The sequence below is a fragment of the Protopterus annectens genome, chromosome 9.part0, assembly GCF_019279795.1.
Source record: "Protopterus annectens isolate FY-2018-M chromosome 9.part0, PAN1.0, whole genome shotgun sequence".
NCBI classification, from domain to species: Eukaryota; Metazoa; Chordata; order Ceratodontiformes; family Protopteridae; genus Protopterus; species Protopterus annectens.
Genome location: NC_056743.1, coordinates 1367208454 through 1367230435, shown reverse-complemented (window position 1 = coordinate 1367230435; position 21982 = coordinate 1367208454). Strand labels below are relative to the sequence as shown.

The window sequence follows — 21982 nt, the reverse complement described above, 5'->3', positions numbered from 1 at the left end:
AGAAAACAAATGTGACATTTCATGGTATACCAATGATCAGACATCCAGAAATAGGTTAAATCAGTCCCAGCTAAAGACTGAAAGGCCTTGTCGAACTCCTATTGTGTGGTCGTCTTCATCGCTTGTTTCCTGTTTTATCATATCTCATCTGATTCTCCCAGAAGTGGGTTGGGTGGAGATAAGGTCACTGAGTAGTTTTCAGTGCTCATTTAGTCTATACAGCTGAAATGTTTTTACATAGCTTTTTAGCTTAAATGGTGACCAGCATTCTTCTGAAAAGTATCAGTAAGTCTTATAAGAACTTACGGAATTTTATTAAATTTTGAAAATATGAACCCTTGTTATGTAGCATGATCTGGAGGTGCGAAAGGAAAGAGAGGACAAAACATTGGATGTTCTTTGATTTTTCTAGTCTGATTTAGAAGGTATAATCATAACTTCTTTTTTTTTTTTTCCAGATACGGTTGTGGCTTCTGGGTCTTGGATTTGGCCTAGCTTATGGGAGCATGTTCACCAAGATTTGGTGGGTCCACACCTTATTCACTAAAAAAGAGGAGAAGAAGGAGAAAAGGAAGGTAATTTTTGCAAAGAGGACTCAAAGAAAAAATGGACATTCTTGTGCATTTGATATTCTTCAGATTAGACAATTGATATTACAATACATGCCTTATATGTACTAGCATCAGTGGTTTCAACTAAAATACCATGCAAGTGACCATGTTTACATGTGTGGGTGCATTTGAATGTTTTAAATAAAGGTAGTACAATATTAGTTTGTAGATGGGTAGATAAAATACCTACTTAATTAAGGAATTCAGTGGAAATACCTCTGACTCTGTACTGATTTGACATATTCTGCTCCAAACATAAAGGCCACCTATAGGTGGCTTACACATTATATATGTATTTGTGTCTTTAAAGCTGCATTAGTGGAGTAAGTAAAGTAGTTAATGTGAAAAATTTTTGCACATTGATCTATAATGCCAGCTTCAGATGGTGAAAAGTTAGAAGTACATGCAAAGCTACAAATAACATCTTTGGGTGGTGCAAGTTTAGCTACACTGGTGATTGTGCTCCATCGGCAGTTCAACATTATGCATACTGTATGACTAGTGCTATTGTCTGCAATGGTGAGGAAAAGTCCTGATTTATTACAGTTTGCCTTGCAGCTGATACAGGATTTCTGAGACTGTTGCAATTCCACTCAGAAACCGCAAAGAACATTATTTGTGGATGACAGCATTCCCCATGGTCCCTAACAGTAAAAGAAAAATACATAGAAAGCTAAGACTACCGATTCCCTAAGTGTTGTTTCCAGTGGAGGCTGGTGACTTCAAATCAAAGGGGGGCTGCAGAAGATAGCTGAATGGGTGGGGTCAATGGGAAGGGGTGTGGCCAACTAGAAAGGGGAGGAGCTATGCTCAAAACCACAAAAACTAACTTTAATTAAATATGCTGCCCTGGGTGCCAAACCCTCATTATGAGAGTCCAATCAAGACAAATGAAGTATAAAAGAATAAAAATATTTCATTTGGCTGCATGACAGCTTACTTAATACCTAGATGGAAACAAAAAGGTTGTGAGGCATGAAAAAATAAATTACTTTTTAAATACATTACTGGAATGCCAGTCAAAATCAAGTTTAAGAAAAACAAGCAGCACTCAACTCAAACCGCTTCTCCTTGCACTGCAGTTCTAATTATAATTTATATTCAGCTTTATTAAAGTACCAAGTAACCTGCTGAAAGTAGCAATCTCTGTGATGCCCCCACTTGTAAAAATGTTTCTTATCCAAAAAAGACCTGCTGCCTGACAACTATCTACTTGTTTCATGGGGAAAACATGATCAAAGTAAAAATGAAAAGCAAACAAGAAACAAGCTCAAGATACATTGCTTAAAGGATTACTGTACAGGTTATGGACCACACATGAATGGCATTCTGTTTAGTTTATGGGTAAAGCCCTCAGACATCACTGGAAGTCTCCAACAAGTGTAATGAGCTTCTTAAAATAATTTAATCCTGTCCTTTATTACAAATAATTTTTTTGGACTTTATTACAAATACTGTCATATGCATTTCAATACCCAACACTTATACATTATCTAGTTAAGTATTCTCTGCATGGCAACAACAGAAAGGCTTCGATGTTGGCAATTATTTAACAGTATACTTATTAAAGTATGTTATGATCTCAGACAAGCTTACCTGATGGTCATTAAAGCATTGTTACTTAAAACACAGAGCAACAGGCACTTTGAGTAATAAACATAAATCAACAGTACAAAAATATGACAGAAACCAGACCATTCTGCAAAATCAAGAACAGATGAAAAGCCACTGTAGTACTTGTGTCTACCTTGGATGGGGGGATACCCTACACATTTACACTGCATAACTGCTCCTTGCCTTGCTTGGACACATCCATAGTCACTACATGGGGGAGTGGGGTGCAACAAGTATGTCACAATTTGAAATGTCTCTGGTTGACGGTGATGGCCCTGACACATTTGTCATACCTCTCACACTCAGAGCAAGAAATCTGGGCAAAGCCATGCATAGAAGTGGGACAAAGGCCCAAAAATAAGGACAATTTTTAAATATTGCTCTTATAAAACTTAGAAAGATAATAGAATAGTAGGTTTTGCATTAGTATGAATTTTCTGAAGGATATGAAATCTGAAATTCAAAAATCTGTCATTATTTTCTAACTTCAGTCTTTAATGATTTACCACTAATTTGCCAAAAAAACCCACAATTTTATGAAAAATGGACCAAAAATATGATGCAAAAATATAAAATAGCCACACAATACAGCTGGGAACCTGTCAAAGAAGGGACACTTTTTTTAATATTAGTACTGCTAACTTGAGCAGCTGACAAAATAAAAGAATCTACATGCATTTCTGAAATAAAAGTAATCTATAACTCTGATTATTACAGTTATTTCTTAATTGTAAACCCTCCATGTTTTCTTCCAAAATTGCTATTTTGCGGAGGGATTATTAGGGGAAGAGCAACATTTTGAGCCAAATTCGGGGACAGTTGAGAGGTTTGGCTATTTGCATGTACCTCTCAACCTGTTAATGCAATAAATCTGGACAAGGCCAAATATATTGGGGAAGCATATAAACAGTACTAAAAATTGCTGTTGTATAAACTGAGACAGTTGATATAATGACAGGTTTTACTTTAGCATGCATTTTTCTGAAGCTTATGAAGTCTGAAACTCAGTGTGTCATTATTTAGTGACTTAATTCCTAAATGATTTTCCAGAAAACCACACATTTTATGAGGAACAAACCAAAAATAAGAAGCAAAAATCTATTCATTTTGTGAAAATCTGGACAGTTGGGCGGTATAGTTCAGCTGGGGCTGTCTTTGAGTTTGCCGCCCTTCCCCCTCACAAAATCATGGTTGAATGGAGCCCTCCCCCCTGCAGCCATTCCAATGATCCATTACTTGGCTATTTCACTCCATTTACCATAAACACTAATGTGCATACTGCTTTACTTCTATGATGATTTGGATTTCATTTGAAAGTTTTATTTTGCATTTTACAGCACAAACACTAAGACATCTGATAAACAAAGCAATACAGTCTCACAATGAAAACAGGCTTGGCATTAAAAACTTCTCTGCTCTTGAAACTCACATTCAATGAAACAGCATTGAAACACACATTCAAAGAAAATACATTTTGCCAGTGGCAGATAAAGATTAACTTTGGGCTGTTCTCAAATCATAGGCCCCTTGCACATGAAACATACATGTGCTCTTTGATACACCTTCCTGATTGTACTAAATGATATTCCTTGTACAATACAGTACAGTTGTTAGACAGCATTTTAAATTTATTGTTTTGAACATTTTTCCAGTAAACAATGAAACAAAATGCATGCACCAATGACAAAACTACCCAATTCAGAACATTTCCATCATAAAAGTCTACTCAACCTTCTACAGTCCACCAGTATCAGTAAATATGCACAATCTCTGAAGTAGTAAAAGTCATCTAAATAATTCCACATTAAAGAAATCTGTAACAATGAAGAGGTTGCTGCTGGCAAGCAACTTTATATGTCATTGTTTATTCATCTACAAATAAAGTGCCTGTTGCCCTTGAGGAATAAATTGACTATGTTGAATGCATTAAAAAAATGATAAGCTAGTAATATCGCAATAGGGACTGTATGGCAAACAACAGGTTCATAGTTACTACTCTAGGTATCTTTGCCAAGAAGGACTGCAGCATGCACCCACTTTACAACACAGTACAGTATCAGCAATGCATCTATCTACTGTGGGAGTAGAACCCACAGCCTTCTGCATCAAAAGCAAGTTCACTACCTGTTGTGCTATTAACAAAGCAAGCAGATTCAGAATAAGCAGCACTAAAGTTTTGTTCCCCTGCAGCTCTCAGCTACTTGTAAAATCTACTCGAAACACAGTTGTATCTCTGAACTTTGCAGCACAAAAAATCTGGAAAAAGCCGAAATTTATTGGGTGGGGGACAAAAGCCCAAAAACCAGGGACACATTTTAAACATTGCTTGTATAATGTTGGAAAGTTGCTAGAATAAAATGCTGTGTTACCACCATACATTTCACTGCCATGTCTTTAACCCAGGGGACCCTGGGCAAAACAGTCAGAGAAACATACCACTATGCTAAATCAGCTGTTTTGTGAAAGAGAGGAAGACAAACTTAAATGGCTACCATTTAGTGAATTCAATTCTCACCATAGCTGTCAACCTCTTGGCACAAAACACCTGAACAAAGCCAATAATGGGGGGAATACATTCCCCAAACATATTCAGTGAATTCAGTTCTCACTATAGCTCTCAACCTCTTAGCAAAAAACATGTGGACAAAGCCAGTAATGGGGGGGGGGGTATACAGCCCCCAAACATTCAATGAATTCAGTTGTCACCATAGATAACTATCAACCTTAGCACAAAATACCTGGACAAAGCCAATAATGGGGGAATACAGTCCCACAAATAGGGACAAATCTCAAATATCCATGTTATAAACTTAGACAACTGCTAGAACAGTTTTGTGTTACCATGTACTTTCTGAAGAATATGAAGTCTGAAATTCAAATGCCTGTTATTTTTAAACATTTAACCAGGAAACTAGTCTGACTTGGAACAAAAGATCATTTTCAGCAGAGCAGGGAGAAATGCCAGACACATCTTTGTAAGATGGGAGGACATGCAGACACCACACAGAAGGCACCCCATCCAAGAATCAAACCAGAGAACCTGTAGCTGTTAGGCAGCAATGCTACCAGTGCACCACTGCACTACAGACTTTGCAAGGAAAAATGTAGATACAGAAACCACAGATTTTATGAGGAACAGAACAAATATGAGACAAAAATCTGCAATTTTTTTTAGAAATGGTGGTGGTTAGGGAATTCAGGTCCTTGCCACCTGCATCCAAGGTACAGTGTTCAAGCCTGAGTTTCTCTATAACCACCAGTATGTAGTAACTGGGGCATTTTACACACAGACACATACACACAGACACCCTTTGTCCAGCGGTATAGTTACGAAGCCTTCACCTACCTGCTGTAAATAAATGTCCTAGTTACGAAGCCTTCACCTACCTGTTCGTGACCAAACACCTACCCGTTTCACGAACGAAGCAAGCCCACAATCCAGAGAGTGACCAAACACCTACCTGAAGCAGTAATCCATAAATGAAGCCAAGCCCACGCAGTGAAAGTCCCGTGAGAGCAGCAGCAGCTCACCCCTCATTGGTTCTGCCTGCAGCCGAAGCAGTCCGGAGCTCCTCTTCTGTGCGGTTGTCACCACACAGATTCCTGGGTATCTCACAGCAATGATTGCTGGGTACATCTTTGTCTCTATCCAGACAGCTGATAAAGGCAGGGGAGTCGGGACTCATGATTTTTATTTTTCGTTTTTGTTTTCCAGTTTTAAAGATTTTTCTTTTGTATTTTCTAGGTGAGAGGGCTGCCGTCCGGCAGTCTGATAGCACGAGACGCCTCTGGTTGTTTCTATAATGAAACTGTATCATTAAAGGCAATTATTCTCACATAGTTAAAATGTACCTTAACAAATTGCAGACTGTCAGCACACTACAAGATATGGAAAGTCTGTTACTACTGATGGTATATACCCACACTGAACATTCCATGGTTTTGTATATCAGTCTTTCTACTTGCATTATAGGCAGCTGGTTCTTTTCCAAAGTCATGTACAAATGTATGGATGAACAGCTATACAAGCACCACAAGCACAAAATAATAAATTTGACAGACATTTGAGTTTCAGACTTCGTATCCCCACAGAAATGCATAATAATGCAAAACATGTTATCCTAGCTACTTTCTAAGTTTATAGGAGCAATGTTTAAATTATGTCCTTGTTTTTGGGCCTTTGCCTTCCATTATTTCTGGTTTTGTCCAGATTTATTGTACTGAGAGGTTGAGCAGTATTAACCTATTTGCCTATGATAATGATGAAACACGTTTCGATACTCCTGTGCTTGATTCTGTAATCCTCCACTTAGGTGCTGTATAGCCATAATCAAGTCAGTTAAACAGACCAGTACCTTCTAGACAGCACCAAGAAGGAATTTGTCCCAAATGGTTCTTAACTGTTAGCAAAGACATCCTTGTGTATTCTATACTCACATTATCCAGTTTAGCTGTATGGGTTGTGGCTGTTTATTCCAGACAACCATAAATATAAGATAGGAAAAGGAACAAGGTGTACATGGAACACTAGTCAATTACCAAAACCCCATGCAGGTTTAATTACCTTTTTTCTTAAAAAAAAAACAAAAAACAATAAAGAATGTCTTGTGGTTGTTCTTGGCCTGGGAGGCCATATTTACCTCAAATTTGGCTTTGGTAGAATTTGTTTGTCCTCAGAGTTGTTTGTTTGGTTTGATGAGAGTGCTTATATCCTGCTGGCTGCTGCACATCCTAATTTTTGCCGTGATTTTCTTCCTTCTGTTGTACAGCCTATTGATTTTGTGATTCTACCTGGGTGGCTTGTTTTTTGAGTTAGTTGTGTACTTCTTCCTGATGGGTACAGTGGCCTCATTGCAGCTATCAACATGCTTGTATAAGGTTTCTCTGAAAAGTTCTGCACAGGCAGTAGTGTTCTCAAGGTTTTTTGCTAGGTTATCACTTAATAGCAGGAAGTTATCCTTAGAGTAGTTCTTGAATATTCCAGCGTTAGCTGGGTGTCTCGGATTTATTTTAATTTGAAAAGAGATCATGTTGTCATCTGATCTTATCAGGGAAGGCATTACACTAGGGAGTGTGCAGCACTCTCCCATATTAGTGTGTGCCAGATCCATTATGGTTGCACCCCTGGTTGGTATATTGACAATCTGGTCCAGGGAGTTTGTGTTTACAAAATTCAGAAATCTATGTGCCTGTACATTTGGTGTTATATAGGATTTCCAGTTAATAGTGGGGTAATTAAAGTTGCCAAAATATATAGTATTAGGTTGGATGGAGAGTGATTCCAATACATTTAAATGCATGGTATGTGTTTCCTGTGTCCTAGAGGAGGACCTATAACTTGCAAGGAAGTGGTATTGGATTTTGCCTGTGGAGATTTGAAGACAGAGTAGCTCAAATGCATTGTCCTGTTTCATCAGCCTCGAGGTATATTTATTTTTTAAGTAAATTGAGAAACCTCCATCTTTCGTCCCTGTCTGTATAGTAGCTGGTCTAAATGTGTGGAAGGCATTATAATCTTGCACTGTGCTCTCCGTGACTTTAAACCATGTCTCGGTGACTGCACAGACATCAGCATTCTTTAGGATGAAGAGAGCTTCTAGCCTAACATTGAGCAGTAATACCTTTAGAATTTCTTGTTTTTTATTTGCTATGTTGGAAGTACTTTCAGTTTGGCATTGCCTAAAAAGGCAGTATGGGGGAAGACAATGTTTTAGCCAATATTCAAAAGCCTAGAGAGGAGTTGTGTAGACCATTCCTGGCAAAGTAGCATTGTCTGCTGACCATCTCTTTCCTTACTGGCAAATATTGCATCCCCTTAGAATGTCACTAGAAACTAAGTTGATTATTAAAGTAAGTCATCTTTTGTTCATACTGTGGCATCAACCTTGGAGAAGGTACAATGCTACTCATTGCTAGGCTCATACCAACCTAAGGCACATATTCTGAGAGCTCCATGATGTCTCTCTTCATATAGTCTAGGGAAATACATCTCAGGCCATTTGCACCCACATGGACTATGGCTGACTCATACTGGTACTTGTGGTCCAATGATCTGATTGCATGAGTAATGTGATGGATCCTAGCCCCTGATAAGTAACTGACCATGACTTTCTTTTTACTCAGCCTAGTGACAGGGACATCAGTGTGTCTCTTGATGGAGTCTCCAATGACCAGAATGTTGGATTGTGTGGTGGCTTGCCTTATGAGCTTAGAAGTAGAGTGTCCATGAGATGTTGCTGTGTGTGTGCATGTGGGTATTGTTTTTTGAAACAGCGCATTTGGGGCCGCTGAGGGTATTTTTATGTGTACTTCAGCTAGGAGGTCTTTGTGTTTAGGAAGGTTACATTTAAGTGCCTCAACATATGTAGGTCTTTGTGCCTTCTTTGAATTGTGTGTGTCAGCTTTACCTCAGTGACATTGTGTAACTAGATCTCTCACATACCATATCAGTTTGTTTGAGTATTAAATGGTTGTCAGTAAAAATTAGGCAATTTTTACATTGTCTCACTATGCCGATATCCACCAAACTGGTAATGGAGATAGTGGAAAAGTTCATCTCCATGGCAACAAACCCTGTTTTATTGATTAGACAGTTGGAGTAAAAATATAAAACAGTGCCAGGTGTAGCTGGTTTGCAACTCTGAGGACAGTGCTTGTCAGTGCAAGCTAGCTGTCCTGTGTGCAACTAAGAATTGGTGAAATTTCAATCATGCTTTTACAGGAAAAATGTCACTCAAGGTGCCTGTGTCTATACGTGGCACTGTCAAACACCTGAGAAAAGCTAGCAAGTTTACCCTGAAAGTTTAAGGATGAAGCATTTTGGCAGATATTTTGAAGTTAGAAACAAATCAAGCAATACCTACTGAAAACAAAGAATTCGCTTGTCAAGAATGATGAAAAGAGGGGAGTCATGTGAATAGCTACTGCCTGGCTACTACTAATGCTGGTCTCACCACAGGTTCACTTTGCTGAAATACAATGCTCCTTTGCTTCATCTCTCACCAGAAGCCAAACATTAGCACCAATCCCAAGATGAGAAGCATACCCCAGCTTGTTTGGTGATCCACAGTCTTGTCCCAATGATGCAATGATCTGTAAGTTTGTTGTCACCTTTACTTGGTAGATGCCTTGAATAGCAACAAGACCAAATCAGGAATGTCAAGCAGAGACACTCACTGCCCATCCAGAAACGGTCAGGAATTGATGCATTGCAACTGCTTCTTCTCTTACCAGCAGCTGAATATAAGCACAAATTCCAAGATGTCACATGTAAAGCAATTATTAAGCTTAACGGTGATAAGCAGTCCCCAGGAAATAATGTCCCTATGCTCCTTCTCTCACCAGGAGAAAACAGAAGCACTAATCCCAAGATGACTCCAGAGAGGCAGAATATATGCTCTCCAATATTTGATGGTCTTGCAATAGATGTTGCAGATTTTAAAGCTAAAATTGAGAAAATGGGTAAATATCTTATATAGGGTGCACTGCAGTTTGCACTAAGCAGTTATATCTTAACAAGAGTATAACTTAAGCTTTAGCTAAGTGGAGAGTCTCTGATTTTAAAAGCGCAAGATAGATTGAAAGTGGGTGACCACTTTGTATTCTGGTTCTATGGAATACACTGCGATGCCAATAAATTTAAATAGTTGAAGTGGAGTGATTTCACAAAATAATAATTTTGTGCTTACACACAACAGCCAATGAAAGGGGAGAAGAAGGAGACGTAGTCAAATTAACATGTAGGGCAGTCAACTAGAAAGGCAGTTGAGTTTAAGAACACAACAGCACCAGGGTGTGAGGGTTGGAAAAAAAATTAAAAAATTTCTATGTGAGTCACAAAAGTCACAGATGTGGTCTCATTTCTAGTTTTAATATGCAATTAAAAGCAGCGTACAAGTAAAACACAGTGTAAAAAAACAAATCACAATATACAAAATAGAAGATGGCAGTAAAGTAATAAAAATTACAAGAAGGCAAAAGCAAACTAACCTTTCCTTCACAGCAAGTTGTGGCAGATTCTGGGTGAGCTTTTCCAGTAAAGCTTTGGGATAGTGACAGTGTTTGTAGCTAGCTCCTCCCCTTCAACCAGGATGCCCCCACCCATTCTCCTTGCCAGTGTCATCAAATGTTGGAGATGCTTGACATACTAGGGTCACCTGGATCCTAATCTGTATCCCTCTGTGCCAATGGTTTCCATTTTTGACTCATGTTTGTATGCAGTAGTAATATATTGTAATTCTGGTGTCTGGAAAAGGTTTATATTTCAAAACAAGGTGTACATCAACATCTTCAGGGATGGAAGAAACAAGGCCAAGATTTTATAGTATCCATATTGTTAGCATATTTATCAAAGTATGATCAATGAAATGCACAACTCATATAAGACAAATTAAAACATTTTTCAATGCAGATCAAATCTCCCAAATTTTAGCTGAACATTTCTTGTAATACACTACATCTGTAACAGATGTATATTTTTATTATCTATGGATTACCTCAATGTATTGCACAGCTAGCACATAAAAATTACTTCGGCTAAAAAGTAATGTTTCATAGCTTCTTACCAACCATTAAGAATACTACTGTTATATTTTCAAATCTCTTTCTACACAAAAAAAGTATAGTCATTCATCAGAACAAGTCTGATTGCGTGCTTTGTTTGTATTTTATGTTGGTGAAATGGTATTTTAACTGGTATCATTATTTCTGTCGAATGCAATAGAATTTTAAAACTTTATTTACCAATGCTGTGCCTTGCATGCTCTATTTATTTATTTGCTGCTGTTAACACGGCAAGTATACTGATCCAAAGATGCTTTTCAGGCAGAATCTGGGACAGATGGGCAATCTTTAAAAAAAGTTGGAGAAATATAACTATAAGTGATAGAATATGGACAGGAGTTGATATAAACAAATGAAAAAACAGCAACAGAGTACTAATATCATAGAGGTACTATACAGAATACACAGAAAAAAATAATAGCAATTTGCAGTGCCAAGCAGCACTATCATAGGGGGTTCATAAATTGTTTTAATATATTCTAAGAAGTATAGCAACAATTGTCAAAAGTAGCTGATGCTGGTGATGTAATTAGTGTATTAAATAAAATAAAGTGGAAGGAGAAAGTTGCAAAAGTTGTATTATCGGGTGAATTAGCATGAGAAGAAGGGATAGGGAGTTGTGCTGGATTATTTAAAACATTGAGTCAACTAAACTAGATGTTGTGAGTGGTAGAATTAGACAGTGGGGAAGTGGTAACTACATATGTACATATTTACAAGATATGGTCAGTATGCAAGTTCAAATGAAGTAAATATTATGATTGAGTTGAGGGGGGTGGGGGTGGGATTAAGGTAATGTAGATGAGGCAGGATCACTGAATAGAAGCAATTAACATGGGTATCAAAGCAACTGCAGTGTGAGTTCTCTTTAAGATGGTTTTGATTGCTTTTCTAAAGAATTGAGCAAATGCTGTGAATATTATTTTCTGCAGGATGGTGCTCTTTGTAGAAGGAGCTAGTTGGGACAAAGTGTATGGTGAGGTCGAACTAGGAGATTATCATCAGGATGTCTAAGGGTTTATGACTTACTCTTAAACTGGAGGTGATTTTTAAGGGAGCAGTACTCATCATTAATTAGATTAAAAGTGAGGGTGTTCAGAAGTGATGATGCCCTTGCTTGACCTAGAAGACAAATGGCTTTTAAATGGGTAGACAGTGATGCTCATTGCAAGGACTAAGACTGATGAGTCTTATTTATTCATTTATTTTTATTTATTTATTTTACATTTGTTGACCGGGAATAGTCCAATTGAGCTAATAATAGCCCTTTTTCAGCAGAGACCCAGGGAGAAAAGCTCCAAAAACATTATACAAGACATTCATATTAAATATTCAGAAGTTTAAAGAAAAAAAAAATACATATATCTTATAAAGAAAGGCAATTTCAAGAACATTAGTAACAAATTAAAAGAGAAAAACTAGAACATTTTTGTCCCAGCCCCATTTAAAATAAATCACACCAACATATAAAGCCATTTGACAACCTTTATTAATAATATTGGATAACAAACTTTATTCACACTAGAAAATAACAAATATCTTCATCAGCTAATGATCTCAGGACAGCGAACCTACTCACCCTGGCTGGTTCACACATCAGGGCAGCATACCTACTCTCCCCACAAATCTTAAATGGGCAGCATACCTGCTCACCTCCTTTCAAGCCAACCATTAACCAATTTTGTTTCATTTTAATCAAGTAACGTCCAGCAGCTCACTTGCTCCCCAATTCAATGCATGACCTTCCTTCGAGGGGGAACAGAAGAGGACAATCCTATCCCTCTTCTTCGCCTTACACTCACAAAAATTGTAACAAAGAATTTTAAGGGAGGGAGGGAGGGACACCAACCCATGCCAAAATATGACTACTTCCTCTATTCCCCAACATATATATCAACTACTCTAAGTCCCTCCCTAACCTACATCACTTCCCCTAGGTTCTCCATCTATTTAATCCTTTATTATCTAAAGCCCAATCCTTGTAACCTAACCTACCCAAACCAAAACCCTCTACCCCTTTGCTCTTAATATATATATTCCCCCACCCAACACTACCTAAAAGGTCCCTGGACAAATTGTTTTTTCCCAAACTCATTTGTTATATATACAAACCATCATTAATTTGAGTATTCAGTAGTAGAGCATTTAATGTAATTAGGTGGCAGCATTAGAGGAGGTATTTTTCGGTGCAAAGTGTATTTGAGGAGGTATTTTAAAGGGAGAAGAGTATTGCTAGGGTGGAGTTATATTATTCAGTATATCATGTAGGGGAAGTAGGGGCAATGGAGAGTGGAGGATAGAGATAGGACAGATTGTGGGAAGTTTAGGCATGTGAATACATTTTAAGTAGGGTATTATTCTTCTTTTGGAGGATGTCAAAGTTTTCTGCTAATGGAAAGACATTAATAGGAATGGAATATTCTAACCGCGGAATTAGTATGTTTATGTCTGTGGCCCTTCTGGCAGTAGTTAGAAAACAGGAGAATTTTATATGCCAGCCAAAGTTTTGAGAGTACCTTTTGTGACAGGCCTACAGTAAGTCACAAAAATGTTGATTATTGATCTACAGTTATCCCAAGGGACTTCTGACAGTAGATTACTGGGAATGTGTAGCATTGTGGGTCACATAAAAAGAGTGGGGCTATATGGTGCTGGTCTCTTATTGGGTCCAAACAGCATCACTGTTGATTTTTTTTTTTATGTGGTGTTAGTTAATATCAACTTCCACTGAATGCCAAACCATTCTATAAAGTGTGATTTATCTTGGTTGTAGAGCTATCTCCTGTAAAAATAACAGTTACCAGTCTAAAGCAAATACTATTATAGTATTGTAGGGGACCTAGAGTAAGTCATTCAAAAATAGGGAGAATTGCAGTGGTTAAGGAACTCCAGTGAAATTTCTTAAAGTCATCATCATTGGAGCTGATAGTGAAAGTGATTTCCTGGAGATAGTTAGACAACCAGGAGTAAACTTCATATGAGAAACTACACTTTTTTTCAGTTTGCAGCTGTATATATTATCTATTGTTTTCCATAGCATGGAAAGGAGGGTTCTTTCAGAGGCTCCATTCACCCAACACACCTTGCAAAGGGGAAAACTAAAAGGGTAATCATTACAGTTAGGCCAAAAAACAAACTGAAGCCATTATGGAAAAGCAAATAATAATTTCATATTACATGTTATTGCTTATCTTGCATTTAAAAATTAAATATGTTCTTGTAATATGTATGCAAGTACTAAAGATTTTTAGTGCGCTCATATGCTTTGCTAATTATTTTTTAAATCTAAATGCAGTAAGATACTGGACTTCTTTTACTTTTATTCAGAGCAGTTTCTGCTGAATAGAAAACTGTGTCCATTCTGCAGTTCTTGTGGTATAATAAGTCATGCATATAGGTAAGTAAAAGCTAGACTGGGAATCTTGTATAGTGCTCAGTCAGCACCATACTTATAAGTCCAATCACTTCAAAAATAAAATGTAGTTCAAACAAATAATTAGTTCTGAAACTTGGTGTTAGACCTTTAAATTATTATTATTATTTATTGTTTTTGCACAGGGAGCTTCACTCCTTACACCCACCAAACTAGTACCTTACTAAATCTAAAATCACTGTAACCTGGACTAGGAGAATATTCCAATGGACCATAAACTCAGACTTTTGGTTTATTCGTACTTATCTGTACTGAAAATCACAGTTAGTCTTTGCTCAGATGTATAGAGGCTTGAATCATGCTCTTGGCCTCCATGTCAGTTTGTTCAAATTACAAAACATAAGAAAAAGTAGAATTTCAGAGTCACTTTAAAAGAATTAAAGAGGTTAAACTAGCAATGTTGTCATAGTTTGTGTAGATAGAAAGAAATGATGACTTTTTATTTTTTGTGGTAAATGACATTACCTGAAGGCAGTAGGCAGAAAAATTGTTCAGTTATACCCTTCTATGAAATGACTATGAAAACACTGAACGGGCAGTTTAAGTCCAAATTGAAGATGAATACAGAAAGATTTTCTTTTAACTGCAGGGAGAGATCTAATTAGCCTGCGATGCTCTGTCATGATGAAATGAAACAGTGTTCTGTGAACTGAATTTGTTTTACTGTTGGATAAGGCATTAACTGAATGATGCATAAATGGAATTTATAATGAAGCTTGTCAATCATTGTGATATAAAATGTGACTGTGGTTTGATTTTGGATAAAGCACTTAAACATTTACATGGGTCACATACAGTGAAGGTTGTTTGAAAAGACTGCCTTCTGAATCATATTTATTGCTTCCACATGCTTGTTTGATCACTTTTATCTTGGAGACTGAAGAAGAAAGATTGGTAACTGTTGAAAAAAGAGCAAGACGTAGGTTGGTTCTATACACAAAATGAAAAGACAGTGAATAAGAAAAAAAGATGGGTAACAGAAAGTGTAAGGCATGTAATAGTAAAAATACTTTCCCAAAGTCTGTAACTAAAGTCATAGCTGTGGAAAACAGTTTCATATAATTGTGCATTTTTATTATAAAGTGCAATCATAATATGAGTATAAAAATAATTGCAACAAAATATAAACTATATAAAGAATGTTGAATAGGCATATGAAAGACTATTGGCCCAGTTTATACAAATATGTGCAGAGAGCTTATTACTGGCAGCATTTTTATAGACTTGAGATTTGCATTTGAAGTAGTAGATCACTTCCTTCTGATTACAAAGCTTGAAATGCTCAAATTTCAGCATGAACTCAAAATTGGCTCCGGAACAATCTAACCAATAGGATATTATATGCAAGCAGAGACATCCACCACTCTACACTGTATATGTTATTAGTGGAGCTCTATAATGCCTAATACTAGAGCCAGTATTGTGTTCAGTCTTTCTAAATAATATTTACTTGGATGTTCAGAATGCCACATACTTCAAAAGCATATTCAATATTCAAAAAAATAAGTGAGAGAGAGAGAGATATCAGCTCCCATAAGCTGATCTAGCACTATTATTCTTTCAGCAAAATCTGAAATGCTAGTCCTCACAAGAATAAGAACAGCTTCTTCAAACAAAATGAAATCTAAATATTATCCCTTGTATTAAAACATTAATAAACATCAAACATATTTTAATATAAAATTTACATTATAAATCTGAGAATATTGTGTTTCCTTAAAAGACTACCGAATGCAGACAGACTTTTAAAGGTACAGTAAGTCTTCTCACATTATATCTATCTGGTACAGTAAGTCTTCTCACATTATATCTATATATATATATACATATATATATATATATATATATATATATATCTTGGTCTATACACCAAATATATTAATTAGACCAAAACTTCTGAATCTTGGCAGATTTTATTAAGAGTATTTCCTGATTGTATATATTTAATGGCAATGACCATAAAGTTCTACATATATTTCAGTGTCTTCCAGCAAGATTTAATGTAAAATTGCCATAGTACTAAAAATTGTATTTCTTTCTGCAGTTAGTGATATACACTGATTTCAAGCCTTATGCTATTATTTTGTGTCTGCCTTCTTCTATAAAGCCAGACTGAAAGATTTTTCTTTCAAGCTGAATTATTTATATATTACAGTAACTATTGAGGAGAGGGTCTGGCTTTGGTTTATGAATGAAAAAGAGATTCTGGAGTGATTTATGCTTTAACAATTAAAAATGAATGTATTTTCCAATAGGACATAGCTATATTAGTAAAGGCCGCCCCACAGGAGGAACCAATAGACCCCCCCCCCCCCCCACACACACACACTTTTCTGTAGGTAAAATTTCCCTTGAAAGTGGATATGATTATTATTTAAAACCATTTCAAACATTTCCTCCAACAGGTTAATTTTCTCCTGTGAAACCCCTTCCAGCTGTAAAAATTCAACCACACACTGGATACAAACAGTTTGAGGGATAACCGTGTAAAGATATCTCACGTCAATAGTTAGTGAAATATCATCAGGGTGGAACTCTAACCCATTAATTAATTCTAGAAAGTGCCAGGAATCCCTACAAATTTGTTTTTCATCCCCAACACTTTTCTAAACTCAGCATCTAGAAACTTGGCACAAGCCAAGGTGATAGAGTTGCACCCATCAACTATGGGATGCATCAGAGGTTTATCCAAACTCTCTTGCATTTTGGGGACCCCAAAGATTACTGATGTAACTGGAGCAGTAATATTCAAATATTTAAATAAATCCAAATCAATCGTCTGATCGATAAACATGTCAGTCAGTTGTTGATAAATCTTATGGTAAGCCCCATTTAGTTCAGTCCTGCTAACCACCTTGTAATTGGCTGTATCCAAACTTTTTCCCATTCTTTTAATATAATCTTTAATCTCCATGATAACCACTCTACCCCCTTTATTCGGTTTCATGATCCTAATATGTTGTTTTCTAAGAAAATTCAAAATTAATATTTCATCATTCAGATTAGAATATTGAATAATAATAATAATAATAATAATAATAATAATAATAATAATAAGTGGCTGCGGTGGTGCAGCAGTTAGCATTGCCATCTCTCAGCAAGAGGTTCTCCGGTTCGATTCTCAGCTGGGGTGCTTTCTGTGCAGAGTCTGCATGTCTTCCCTATGGTCACATGGGGTTCCTCCTGGTGCTGCCATTTTCCTCTCATATTCCAAAGACATGCAGTAGGTGGATTGGACTCTCTAAATTAACCATAGGTAAGAGTGTGTGTGCGAATGAGTGGTACAAAAGAACTACCTCAGAAAAGCTAGCCACCAAGAGGTGTAAACCTTGGCTAGAGATGATTGCCATTGCTGAAGTGACACCCCAACCCCATGTGCAAAATGGGAAAAGGGGATGAGGATGGATGGATCAATGGATTCAGATTAGAATTCTTCTTCTTTCGGCTGCTCCCATTAGGGGTCACCACAGCAGATCAACTATTTCCATTTCTTCCTGTCCTCTGCATCTTGCTCTGTCACACCAACCATCTGCATGTCCTTTCTCACCACATCCATAACCCTTATCTTAGGCCTTCCTGTTTTCCTGTTACCTGGCAGCACTCTGCTTCCCTCCTCAGCACATGTCCAAACCAACGTAATCTTGCCTCTCTGGCTTTGTCTCCAAACCTTCCAACCTGGGCTGACCCTCTAATATGCTTATTCCTTATCCTGTCCATCCTCATCACACCCAGTGCAAATCTTAACATCTTCAACTCTGCCACGTCAAGCTCTGACTCCTGCCTTTTTGTCAATGCCACTGTCTTCAACCCGTATAACATAGCTGGTCTCACTACCCTCTTGTAGATCTTCTCTTTCACTCTTACTGGTACTCATCTTGTGACAAATCACTCCTGACACTCTTCTCCACCCACTCCGTCCTGCCTGTACTCTCTTCTTCACCTCTCTTCCACACTCACCATTACTCTGAACTGTTGATCCCAAGTATTTAAACTCATCCACCTTCGCCACCTCTACTCCCTGCATCCTCACCATTCCTCTATCCTCCCTCTCATTCACACATATCTATTCTGTCTTAGTTCTGCTGACCTTCATTCCTCTTCTCTCTAGAGCATATCTCCACACCTCCAGGGTCTGCTCCACCTGTTCCCTACTCTCACTACAGATCACAATGTCATCTGCAAATGTCATAGTCCACGGGGACTACTGTCTGATCCCGTCTGTCAACCTGTCCATCACCATTGCAAATAAGAAAGGGCTGAGAGCTGATCCTTGATGTAATCCCACCTCCACCTTAAACTCATCCAACACTCCCACCGCAGACCTCACTGCTGTCACCCTACCCTCGTATATATCCTGTACCACTCTTACATACTTCTCTGACACTCCTGACTTCCTCATACAATACCACAACTCCTCTCTAGACACCCTGTCATATGCTTTCTCTAAATCCACAAAGACACACTGCAACTCCTTCTGACCTTCTCTGTACTTCTCCATCAACACTCTCAGAGCAAACATTGCATATGTAGTGCTCTTTCCTGACATGAAACCATACTGCTGATCACTAATCATCACCTCCCTTCTTAACCTAGCTTCCACTACTCTTTCCCATAACTTCATGCTGTGACTGATCAGTTTAATCCCTCTGTAGTTACTACAGCTCTGCACATCACCCGTATTCTTAAAAATCGGTACCAAAACACTTTTTCCCCATTCCTCAGGCATCCCCTCACTTTCCAAGATTTCATTAATCAATCTAGTTAAAAATTCCACTACCATTTCACCTAAACACCTCCATGCTTCCACAGGTATGTCATCTGGACCAACAGCCTTTCTGTTCTTCATCCTCTTCATAGCTATCCTTATTTCTCCTTGCTAATCCACTGCACTTCATGATTCACTATCTGCACATCATCCAACCTTCTCTCCCACTCATTCTCTTCATTCCTCAACCCCTCAAAGTACTCTTTCCATCTGCTCAACACACTCTCTTCGCTTGTGAGTACGGTTCCCTCATTATCCTTTATCACCCTTACCTGCTGCACATCTTTCCTAGCTCGGTCCCCCTGTCTAGCCAATCGGTACAGGTCCTTTTCTCCCTCCTTAGTGTCCAACCTTTTATGCACCTCATCTCCTTATACTCTTGCCTACTTTCTTCATCTCTTTGACAATCCCACTTCTTCTTCGCCAACCTCTTTCTCTGTATACTCTCCTGTACTTCTTCATTTCACCACCAGGTGTCCTTGTCCTCCTTCCTCTTTCCAGATGTCACACCAAGCACCTTTCTAGCCATCTCTCTTACTAGCTCTGCTGGATTTAGATTAGAATGCCTCCCTGAATGCTGGATCCTAATTTTACCCAATGTTCTCCTGATGTCCAATTCAGATACTTTCTCAAACAACTGAAGAACCGGATTTAGGGGTGGGTTAGAAATACTTGCTATTTTAAAGTTATTGCTGTTATTAATATTGTATAGCACATAGTCATTACATAATAACTGGAGATTCAATTTCCTCAAATAAAATTTCAAGTCCATAATTATAGATGGCAAATTAGTGTTAGGGGATGGTACAAATGTCATACCCATAGATAAAACATCTGCTACCACAATGTCAGTTTTGTAGTTGAAAAATTACATACTTTAAAATCACCAATATGATTGGTAGTGATAGCACTCAAGTCACATCCAACTGATATTCAGCACTGCTGGAATCGGTAAATGGTGGCAAATTTACTTCCCTCAGTTCTGATATCTTTGCTGTGGTGGATTCTGAAGGTCGGGCTGAACCCCCTGTTGCAAATGCCATTGATTCACCCTTGTTGGTGCATAAGAGTTTTGAAAAACCTGCTGGTAAACTTGGGGACAACCATTCTCCTTTGTCTAATCCTGTCTTCCTTCCAAATCAAGCTTATGTTGATAATAATGAACTTACATTTTAAAAAGTGACATATTTCTGTCATTTGATGCATTGTTATATAAGAGAAATTTTGTTGACCATTGTAAATAGATGAGAAGAAATTTGAGATTTCCTTGAGCATTGTAGTTTGCACTGCAAGATAAGTAGAAAGTGAACTCATGAGACATAAATAGTAGCTAAGCTTTGATTTTATACAGCATGACTATTCCATAAGTTTTGGTATGTCTTTCAGATTTTTGAAGGTGGATATAGTTTTCACATCTAGACATTCACACAGAAACACACACCCACAAAACCAGTCTGGACATCTATCAAGCTTTATGAATATCTTATCCGAATATAATAATGGGTCCACCCTATCGACCAACAATGGTACTCTGTGGAATACCTGAAGACTATGAAGGAACATAAGAATTTTATTACACTGGGCTTAGTGATAAGAAAAATGAACACGCAGTTCAGAATCTAACAGGATTTTAATGTTTTCTTCTTTTTCCTAGCAACATTTAGAGCCCTGGAAGCTGTATGCAACTGTCAGTGTCCTTATGGCAATTGATGTCCTGTCTCTGGCCATCTGGCAGATCGTAGACCCACTACACCGTACTGTGGAGGTAAGACAGAGGTTCCATCCATTGCTCTAGCTCAAGAAAACTTTTGTACTATGCTTTATTTCCACACTGGGGTCTGTGGCTAGACTGGGACAGATTATCAGCATTAGACCTGTGAACAAAAACGTGTCAGCAAAAATGCTTAAGAGACTTAAGAAGAAATGAAAAAAATGAGAAAGTCTGAAATATTCAAATTAAACTAATTTTGTAGTAAAGTTGAATATAATTATTTTTTTCTTCTGTTTTTCAAACAATATTAATTATTCCATTACAGCTTTATCAAATCATAGCCCACTAAAGACAAATTCAAAACTCACTGAAGTGAAACTGACTTTGTGCCCTAAACAGGTTGTGCAAAACTAGAACTGATTAAAACTATTAAAGAAAGTACAAAGGCAATCGGATGGGTTAGTTTCAGGTGTTTGCTATGCATCCAACACAGCTTTGTATTACTATCCCCATTTTGCAGTCAGTTTCACTTCTGTGCTGATGTTATGGGCCATAAATATATTCTGAAATTCTCATCCCTTTTTTTCCTAACCAGACCTTTTGGAAACAATATGATATTGCAGTATACTTTGTCTTACCACTCAGTTAATTTGCTTGTTTTCCTCCAGCTTTATATCTCTCCTTTACCATCGTTGATTTCTGAGGCACCTTATTTGCAACCTCCCAGAGCTTTATAATGCATCCCTTCTTTGATGTCAATTTTTTTAAATTTCCTTCATGTTCTTGCATCTTTTTCACTTTTCTGTTACTTTCTATTCCTTGTTGAACTCATGTTTCCATGTCTTTAAGGAACCACCTAATGTTTGATTTAGCGATTGTCATGCCCTCATTTTATTCCAGTTTCACTGCCTTTGACTTAAGGGTATTTTCGATTCTCCGCATTTGCATGGTACCAGTCTTAAAAATGTACTACTTATCACATCACTAGAAGTGATGCTCCCGGATACCACTTTGTCTGGTATATACTTTTATTTATTCTTTCATTTATTTTTCATTGACTTCTCCCACAGTCATTCTACAAAAATCACATCTGTCCACAGCATTAATTTACATAGTAATATCATCACATTAAATAGTTCAAGTAAGATTTTGGTCATGACACCGAAATGGAATGTTGAAAATGAAAATGTCTTTTGCCCCCTTGACGAACCATGTTAATATCGACAATTTGACATTTGCTGTAATGGATTAAATGTGCCATTCAATATTCAGTGTTGCGGTTCTCT

General features: G+C 37.5%; 1 protein-coding gene across 2 annotated transcripts in view; it reads left to right on the top strand.

Moving 5' to 3' along the window:
- The window catches only part of LOC122812081 (gamma-aminobutyric acid type B receptor subunit 1-like), a 2214644-nt gene that overhangs the window by 2018073 nt on the left and 174589 nt on the right, over positions 1 to 21982 (top strand). For both annotated transcript variants that reach the window (XM_044084349.1, XM_044084350.1), the window contains 2 exons: positions 459 to 575; positions 20640 to 20750. In XM_044084349.1, coding sequence (XP_043940284.1) covers positions 459 to 575; positions 20640 to 20750 — 228 coding nt within the window. The remainder of the gene's footprint in view (positions 1 to 458; positions 576 to 20639; positions 20751 to 21982) is intronic.